The following is a 9,882-nucleotide window of genomic DNA, read 5'->3' on the forward strand; positions in this document are numbered from 1 at the left end:
TTGTTTGTCCTCCTGAAGAGTGAGTTAAACATTATTATGGAGTAGATGGTCAGCAGTAGCATTACTTACATTTACATTTAGTCATTTAGCAGATGCTTTTATCCAAAGCGACTTACAAATGTGGACAATCGAAGCAATAAAAAACAACAAGAGAGCAATGATAAACCAGTGCTATAACAAGTCTCAGTTAGCTTAAATGCAGTACACGTAGCAAGGGCTTTTAAATAATATAATAAATAAAAAAAACAGATAGAATAGAAAAAGAATAGAGCAAGCTAGTGTTAGAGGTCTTTTTATATAATTGTACAATAAATGAAAAGAAAATAGAATACAAGATGATAAGAAAGATAGTTAGATTTTTTTTTTTTTTTAGAATAGTGTAGAATAGTCAGTGCTAAAGTTAGAGGATCAAATAAAGATGGAAGAGATGGGTTTTTAGCCGATTCTTGAAGATGGCTAAGGACTCAGCTGCTCGGATTGAATTGGACAGGTCATTCCACCAGGAGGAAACATTTAATTTAAAAGTCCGTAAAAGTGACTTTGTGCTTCTATGGGATGTCACAATCAAGCGACGTTCACTTACAGAATGCAAGCTTATAGAGGCACATAAGTCTGAAGTAATAAATTTAGGTAAATGGGTGCAGAGCCAGTGGTGGTTTTGTAGGCAAACATCAATGCCTTGAATTTTATGCGAGCAGCTATTGGAAGCCAGTGCAAATTGATAAACAGAGGTGTGACGTGTATTCTTTTTGGTTCATTAAAAATTTATTTTGCTGCCGCGTTTTGGATTAATTGTAAAGGTTTGATAGGACTGGCTGGAAGACCTGCCAAGAGAGCGTTGCAATAGTCCAGCCACAGAACAAGAGCTTGAACAAGGAGTTGTGCAGCATGTTCTGAAAGAAAGGGCCTGATCTTCTTGATGTTGAATAAAGCAAATCTGCAGGATCGGACAGTTTTAGCAATGTGGTCTGAGAAAGTCAGCTGATCATCAATCATAACTCCAAGGTTTCTGGCTGTTTTTGAAGAAGTTATGGTTGATGTGCCTAACTTGATGGTGAAATTGTGATGAAACGATGGGTTTGCTGGAATCACAAGCAGTTCTGTCTTGGCCAGGTTGAGTTGAAGGTGATGGTCCATCATCCAGCAAGAAATGTCTGTTAGACAAGCTGAGATGCGAGCAGCTACCGTCGGATCATCAGGATGGAATGAGAGGTAGAGTTGAGTGTCATCAGCACAGCAGTGGTATGAAAAGCCATGTTTCTGAATGACAGAACCTAATGATGCCATGTAGACCGAGAAGAGAAGTGGTCCAAGAACTGAGCCCTGAGGCACCCCAGTAGTTAGATGTTGTGACTTGGACACCTCACCTCTCCAAGATACTTTGAAGGTCCTATCTGATAGGTAAAACTCAAACCACTGGAGTGTAGTTCCTGAGATGCCCTTTGCCAGTAGAGTTGACAGGAGGATCTGGTGGTTAACCGTGTCAAAAGCAGCGGACAGATCAAGCAGGATAAGTACTGAAGATTTGGATTCCGCTCTTGCCAGTCTTAGGGCTTCAACAACTGAGAGCAAGGCAGTCTCAGTTGAATGTCCACTTCTGAAGCCAGATCGTTTGCGGTCAAGGAGGTTGTTCTTTGTGAGAAAGGCAGAGACTTGGTTGAAAACAGCTTGTTCAAGGGTTTTTACAATGAAAGGAAGAAGGGAAACTGGTCTGTAGTTCTCTAAAAGAGATGGGTTAAGGGTGGGTTTCTTAAGTAGTGGAGTTATACGAGCCTGTCTAAATGATGATGGAAAAACACCAGTGTGGAGGGATGTGTTAATGATGTGAGTGAGTGCAGGTACAACTGCAGGAGAAATGGCTTGAAGGAGATGAGATGGAATAGGATCAAGCGGACAAGTAGTAGGATGATTAGAAAGGATGAGTTTGGAGACTTCTGCTTCAGAGAGTGAAGAGAAGGTTGTGAATGAGTGTATGTTTGCTGGTAATATGAGCTTGACGGATTGTGGTGTGGAAAATTGTGAACTGATGTTTTTAATTTATTAATGAAAAACCATGGCAGAGTCGTCAGCTATTAGAGATGAAGCAGGAGGGAGCGGAGGAGGACAAAGGAGCGAGGAAAATGTTTTAAAAGCATGCAAGAGTTCGATGAATTGTTAATTTTGTTATGGTAGTATGTCATTTTAGCAGTGGAGACATTAGCAGAGAAGGAAGAGAGGAGTGACTGAAACACATTAAGGTCAGTAGTATTTTTGGATTTGCACCACGCCCTTTCAGCAGCTCTAAGCTTAAAACGGTGTTCGCGTAGAACATCAGATAACCAAGGGGCTGAAGGGGTGGTACGGGCTGGCCTGGAAGACAAAGGGGAAACGGTGTCTAAACTAGATGTAAGAGTGGAGCAGAAAGTATCAGTAGCACTGTTAGCATCAAAGATGCTAATAGTTTAGGGGAAGGAAGCAAAGATGAAACCATAGCAGATAGTCGGAAGGGTGAGAGTGAGCGTAGGTTACGTCGAAGATGACGTGGAGGGGTAAGTGATGTGTCAGGGACCATGTTGAGGTTAAGAGTGAGGAGGAAGTGATCTGAGGTGTGCAGTGGAGTAACCAGTACATGATCAGTGGAGCAGTGTCGTGTGTAAATAAGGTCCAGTTGGTTGCCTGATTTGGGAGTAGCAGTAGTTGACACTCGGTAGAGTTCAAAAGAGGCAAGCAGAGTATGGAAATCAGCAGACAGAGGTTTATCTAGGTGGATGTTGAAATCTCCAAGCATAACTAAGGGAGTACCATCCTCAGGAAAGGTTGAGAGCAGCACATCTAAATTCATCCAAAAAGTTACCTAGTGGTCCTGGGGTCTATAGACAATTACAAAATGTATTTTAAGAGGGTAGGTAACAGTAACTGAATGAGATTCAAAGGAGCTGTTGATACCCAAAGATGGTAAAGGATTAAATTTCCAATCATTAGAGATGAGCAGACCAGTACCTCCACCTCTTCCGGTCAAACGGGGGGAGTGGGAAAATTAGAAATTATTGGAGAGTGCTGCAGGTGTAGCAGTGTCCCTCTGGTTTGATCCAAGTCTCTGTTAGGGCCATGAGATTAAGCTTTGAATGACTCATAATAGAAGTAATGAAATCGGCTTTGTTTACTTCAGTGCAAACACAACATAAACGCATGTGAGAGACAGGAGACACGCATGTGGTGGCAATGTTTACATGTGTCCTGTATCTGAGGCTAAATCCAAGTTACTTTTGATGGGTTCAAGTTGGCTGTGATTTTCTGTCACATGTATGTTGCCTGCTAAAAGACAGCTGTAACCATTACAGTTGAGGAAGTAGTAACAGTGAAGTGTGGCAGGACTAAATTCACCTGTAGCCAACAGCTTGCACGAATTGGAGAAAGCAAACTGATCTCAAGTTCAGTGACACATGTTGTAGAATGTATATGTTCAGACTTATAGACAGAAAAGAGTCATTAATGTGGTCCAGTGTCTACAATAATTTTTAGTTTGCGTGGACCCCACAATGACAAGAGACCTGACAGGTGTGTGTATCACAGGGAGAGGTCACCACTAAACACTGGTCCTATTGACTGGTCCCCATGAAATCACAAAAACCAGAATGTGCTTAGCAGCTTATATCAGACTTAGGATTTACATTGATGTATACAAATCTAAAATTGACTTCCATGAAGAAAATTAACAATTAGGAAGAGGACACCTCAAAACTAAACAGTAGAAGGTTACAACCTAAAGTCTGAACCATTGAAAGACCATAAAGAGAGAAACTAGTACCTGTGTCTTGAAGCTGGATGACCTCTGAGGAGTCTGCTCGGTTGTTCTGAAGATGTCAGTCTCAAAAGACTCAGTGGCATCCGATTGTTTGTCCTCCTGAAGAGTGAGTTAAACATTATTATGGAGTAGATGGTCAGCAGAAGCATTACTTCAGTGCAAACACAACATAAACGCATGTGAGAGACAGGAGACACGCATGTGGTGGCAATGTTTACATGTGTCCTGTATCTGAGGCTAAATCCAAGTTACTTTTGATGGGTTCAAGTTGGCTGTGATTTCTGTCACATGTATGTTGCCTGCTATAAGACAGCTGTAACCATTACAGTTGAGGAAGTAGTAACAGTGAAGTGTGGCAGGACTAAATTCACCTGTAGCCAACAGCTTGTACGAATTGGAGAAAGCAAACTGATCTCAAGTTCAGTGACACATGTTGTAGAATGTATATGTTCAGACTTATAGACAGAAAAGAGTCATTAATGTGGTCCAGTGTCTACAATAATTTTTAGTTTGCGTGGACCCCACAATGACAAGAGACCTGACAGGTGTGTGTATCACAGGGAGAGGTCACCACTAAACACTGGTCCTATTGACTGGTCCCCATGAAATCACAAAAACCAGAATGTGCTTAGCAGCTTATATCAGACTTAGGATTTACATTGATGTATACAAATCTAAAATTGACTTCCATGAAAAAAATTAACAATTAGGAAGAGGACACCTCAAAACTAAACAGTAGAAGGTTACAACCTAAAGTCTGAACCATTGAAAGACCGTAAAAGAGAGAAACTAGTACCTGTGTCTTGAAGCTGGATGACCTCTGAGGAGTCTGCTCGGTTGTTCTGAAGATGTCAGTCTCAAAAGACTCAGTGGCATCCGATGTTTGTCCTCCTGAAGAGTGAGTTAAACATTATTATGGAGTAGATGGTCAGCAGAAGCATTACTTCAGTGCAAACACAACATAAACGCATGTGAGAGACAGGAGACACGCATGTGGTGGCAATGTTTACATGTGTCCTGTATCTGAGGCTAAATCCAAGTTACTTTTGATGGGTTCAAGTTGGCTGTGATTTCTGTCACATGTATGTTGCCTGCTATAAGACAGCTGTAACCATTACAGTTGAGGAAGTAGTAACAGTGAAGTGTGGCAGGACTAAATTCACCTGTAGCCAACAGCTTGTACGAATTGGAGAAAGCAAACTGATCTCAAGTTCAGTGACACATGTTGTAGAATGTATATGTTCAGACTTATAGACAGAAAAGAGTCATTAATGTGGTCCAGTGTCTACAATAATTTTTAGTTTGCGTGGACCCCACAATGACAAGAGACCTGACAGGTGTGTGTATCACAGGGAGAGGTCACCACTAAACACTGGTCCTATTGACTGGTCCCCATGAAATCACAAAAACCAGAATGTGCTTAGCAGCTTATATCAGACTTAGGATTTACATTGATGTATACAAATCTAAAATTGACTTCCATGAAAAAAATTAACAATTAGGAAGAGGACACCTCAAAACTAAACAGTAGAAGGTTACAACCTAAAGTCTGAACCATTGAAAGACCATAAAAGAGAGAAACTAGTACCTGTGTCTTGAAGCTGGATGACCTCTGAGGAGTCTGCTCGGTTGTTCTGAAGATGTCAGTCTCAAAAGACTCAGTGGCATCCGATTGTTTGTCCTCCTGAAGAGTGAGTTAAACATTATTATGGAGTAGATGGTCAGCAGAAGCATTACTTCAGTGCAAACACAACATAAACGCATGTGAGAGACAGGAGACACGCATGTGGTGGCAATGTTTACATGTGTCCTGTATCTGAGGCTAAATCCAAGTTACTTTTGATGGGTTCAAGTTGGCTGTGATTTCTGTCACATGTATGTTGCCTGCTATAAGACAGCTGTAACCATTACAGTTGAGGAAGTAGTAACAGTGAAGTGTGGCAGGACTAAATTCACCTGTAGCCAACAGCTTGCACGAATTGGAGAAAGCAAACTGATCTCAAGTTCAGTGACACATGTTGTAGAATGTATATGTTCAGACTTATAGACAGAAAAGAGTCATTAATGTGGTCCAGTGTCTACAATAATTTTTAGTTTGCGTGGACCCCACAATGACAAGAGACCTGACAGGTGTGTGTATCACAGGGAGAGGTCACCACTAAACACTGGTCCTATTGACTGGTCCCCATGAAATCACAAAAACCAGAATGTGCTTAGCAGCTTATATCAGACTTAGGATTTACATTGATGTATACAAATCTAAAATTGACTTCCATGAAGAAAATTAACAATTAGGAAGAGGACACCTCAAAACTAAACAGTAGAAGGTTACAACCTAAAGTCTGAACCAGTGAAAGACCATAAAAGAGAGAAACTAGTACCTGTGTCTTGAAGCTGGATGACCTCTGAGGAGTCTGCTCGGTTGTTCTGAAGATGTCAGTCTCAAAAGACTCAGTGGCATCCGATTGTTTGTCCTCCTGAAGAGTGAGTTAAACATTATTATGGAGTAGATGGTCAGCAGTAGCATTACTTACATTTACATTTAGTCATTTAGCAGATGCTTTTATCCAAAGCGACTTACAAATGTGGACAATTGAAGCAATCAAAAACAACAAGAGAGCAATGATAAACCAGTGCCATGTCATTATGTCATTTTAGCAGAGAAGGAAGCATCAAAAGATGCTAATAGTTTAGGGGAAGGAAGCAAAGATGAAACCATAGCAGATAGTCGGAAGGGTGAGAGTGAGCGTAGGTTACGTCGAAAGATGACGTGGAGGGGTAAGTGATGTGTCAGGGACCATGTTGAGGTTAAGAGTGAGGAGGAAGTGATCTGAGGTGTGCAGTGGAGTAACCAGTACATGATCAGTGGAGCAGTGTCGTGTGTAAATAAGGTCCAGTTGGTTGCCTGATTTGGGAGTAGCAGTAGTTGACACTCGGTAGAGTTCAAAAGAGGCAAGCAGAGTATGGAAATCAGCAGACAGAGGTTTATCTAGGTGGATGTTGAAATCTCCAAGCATAACTAAGGGAGTACCATCCTCAGGAAAGGTTGAGAGCAGCACATCTAAATTCATCCAAAAAGTTACCTAGTGGTCCTGGGGGTCTATAGACAATTACAAAATGTATTTTAAGAGGGTAGGTAACAGTAACTGAATGAGATTCAAAGGAGCTGTTGATACCCAAAGATGGTAAAGGATTAAATTTCCAATCATTAGAGATGAGCAGACCAGTACCTCCACCTCTTCCGGTCAAACGGGGGGAGTGGGAAAATTAGAAATTATTGGAGAGTGCTGCAGGTGTAGCAGTGTCCTCTGGTTTGATCCAAGTCTCTGTTAGGGCCATGAGATTAAGCTTTGAATGACTCATAATAGAAGTAATGAAATCGGCTTTGTTTACTTCAGTGCAAACACAACATAAACGCATGTGAGAGACAGGAGACACGCATGTGGTGGCAATGTTTACATGTGTCCTGTATCTGAGGCTAAATCCAAGTTACTTTTGATGGGTTCAAGTTGGCTGTGATTTCTGTCACATGTATGTTGCCTGCTATAAGACAGCTGTAACCATTACAGTTGAGGAAGTAGTAACAGTGAAGTGTGGCAGGACTAAATTCACCTGTAGCCAACAGCTTGCACGAATTGGAGAAAGCAAACTGATCTCAAGTTCAGTGACACATGTTGTAGAATGTATATGTTCAGACTTTAGAAGTTTCAATAATAGGTACAAAGGAACTGTGGTTGTGTTTGGACACTTGAGGTAAGTGTAATATACACAATGTATATCTATAAAATTTAAATTGATTTGGTCTTTTAGATGATGATTTGATGATTCAATCTTTTAAACATTGTTTACAAGTTATCCTGAACTAGGCAAAAATAATCTGAGGCAGAAATACCAGTATTGGTTTAAATCTGGGTAAAATAAATATACCATTCTGACTTTTTTACAACAAAGCCAATATTCATAATCAGTTTTTACCGGAACAGCAACACATTTTTGACAAACCTGTTTCCTCCAAGGCCAATCAGTTCCACCATAGTCATATGTTATTTCTTCTCCTTCATTAATGTCCTTCAAAGCAAATAGGCAGAGGTGTGGTTTGCCCTCTGTTATGACCCTCTTCATTTTGCAGTTCGGATGCTTGTGGTCATCATTAACCAGTCGCCCGAGGCTGCCATCTTCTCTAGCTGCATCAACACTTTGAAAAGGTGACAAACCAAAAAAGTACAGATTAGGCTTAATAAAATTAAATTATGATTGCAATTTTTTATCAGTCCTCAAAAAGAAAACTTCAGATACACAACACAAGCTGCTAAATGATGGCTAAAGTTGCAAAAAACAAGAAAAAAAATAATTTTATCACACATTTGTTTGCAACATGAACTCAATTGATAGGAAAAATTCCATCTAAGCCTTACCACCATGTTTTTTCTTGCCAGTAGAAGTCAAACATGAAAACAGCACATCTATTGTGATATGTCCTCCTCCTCCTCTGAGATTCTTTAGAATTGATTAATTCTCCTCTGTACTCCACCACAAAGTCTCCTTTTCTGAAAGGTGTCTTGGCAAACACCCCTCGACCTAGTGCACACACACAGATACCATTACACTGTTGCAGCCTTTACACTTACAGTATACAGACCTGCCAACCTTGAAATAACTTTTTGAGTAGTCTACCGGGGGGTGGGGGTCATATATTTGCCTATCTTCATAATTCTAGTTTTGAATTCGACCCAAATCCAAAACTTCACTTGCACTGCACTGCAATATACAGTGAAAGTTCAAAGTTTCAATACTGCTCAATACCATTTTTATTCATGATTAATATTGCATTGCATATGTGTGCTGGTCAATAGTCTAAAAACAGTAAAATATTAGTTTTACTATGCCTATAAGCTGCATATACAGGAGCTATTTGTTCTCATCACATCAGTACTTACATGAAATGACATCATTGATAAAAGGTTATAATAACTACATTACAAAGGTGAGTAATCATTTTTTAGCTGTATCCAGTTACGCCCACCAGACCATGTCATGCCGCTTCCTTTATCACTCCAATTCAAAGACAATTATCAATAGTCGTGAGGATGGAAATCATTTTAATGATTTCAAGAACGAAATACACTGCCATTTCTATAATTTCCATTTATTTTCCAAACTAAACCCCAGGGTATAGGCAAGGGGTTCTGCTAGAACAGCAATTTATTAAAAACAATTCATAACAAAGGCACATACCTTTAAAAGAGTTAATGTATTGCACTTCTAACTCTGCTGTCTTGTCAAGGGCCTTCACAGCATGTTCTATGGCATCCTGTTTTGGTGGTTTCCTTCTTCGTGTGGCCATTGGAAATCCTACAATAAAAAACAGTGCAGTTTTAGACCAATAGCCCCATAAATCTTACACTTAAAATGATTTATGTTATCTTAACATTAGACAACCAAATCTTGATCACTGGAGTGTAATTTTAAGAAGTAAAAAGTAATAGGTGAGCTATAATCTGTCAAATATAACTCTTCTGAATGATATCAAGAATTATAGTTTTTACTAGTTGAAATTAGATTGTTGATATCAAGAACTAACATTTTAAATAGTGAAAATTGAATTGGATATCAAGAATTGTTACTAGTGGAAATGTAATTTCTGATATAAAAAATTGCCATTATTATAGTAGAAATCTAATTCCTGATATCAATAACTAAATATCATAACTAATATCAAAAAATATAATTTGAACAAGTAAAAATTGAATTGTTGATATCAAGAATTAGTATCCTGGAAATTAATAAAAGTTAGAACGGCTTGCCATAGGTCGGCTGGTTACTGGATAAATTTAGTAAAAAGGTTTAACGTCAATCTACTCAAAATAAGATAAAAACTTTTAATCAGGCAGGTGCCTGCTGCTGCTAAAAAGAGTTAACGTTAATTAGTCAATTGGCTTAATGTTAATTAGGGAAGAGAAAACATGCAGTATGCTAGGTCAACTCTGTTGCTTTTTAACATTTTTAAAACAGAGCTACTGATGTTATTTGTAAGAAACGTGACGTTTATTTTGATTAGCACTACGGTAACGTTACCTAAACTTTAGCACTGACTCAAG

At 39.4% G+C, this 9,882-nt stretch overlaps 1 protein-coding gene and 1 long non-coding RNA gene across 2 annotated transcripts; both read right to left on the reverse strand.

The window, feature by feature from the left end:
- On the reverse strand, positions 1-4,665 carry LOC113113183 (uncharacterized). Its single transcript, XR_003293560.1, has 3 exons — positions 4,581-4,665; positions 3,788-3,883; positions 1-12 (listed from the first exon to the last, which is right to left on the reverse strand). It is a non-coding gene; the product is annotated as an uncharacterized LOC113113183 (long non-coding RNA).
- Positions 4,666-5,298: 633 nt separating this feature from the next.
- On the reverse strand, positions 5,299-9,392 carry LOC113113274 (N-lysine methyltransferase KMT5A-A-like). Its single transcript, XM_026279416.1, has 6 exons — positions 9,020-9,392; positions 8,200-8,362; positions 7,787-7,979; positions 6,166-6,261; positions 5,373-5,468; positions 5,299-5,304 (listed from the first exon to the last, which is right to left on the reverse strand). The coding sequence occupies exons 1-6, from the start codon at positions 9,126-9,128 to the stop codon at positions 5,299-5,301; spliced, it is 663 nt and encodes a 220-aa protein (XP_026135201.1). The 5' UTR covers positions 9,129-9,392.
- Between the last annotated feature and the right edge of the window lie 490 nt (positions 9,393-9,882).

This window comes from Carassius auratus, chromosome 13, assembly GCF_003368295.1.
Source record: "Carassius auratus strain Wakin chromosome 13, ASM336829v1, whole genome shotgun sequence".
Classification (NCBI taxonomy): Eukaryota; Metazoa; Chordata; class Actinopteri; order Cypriniformes; family Cyprinidae; genus Carassius; species Carassius auratus.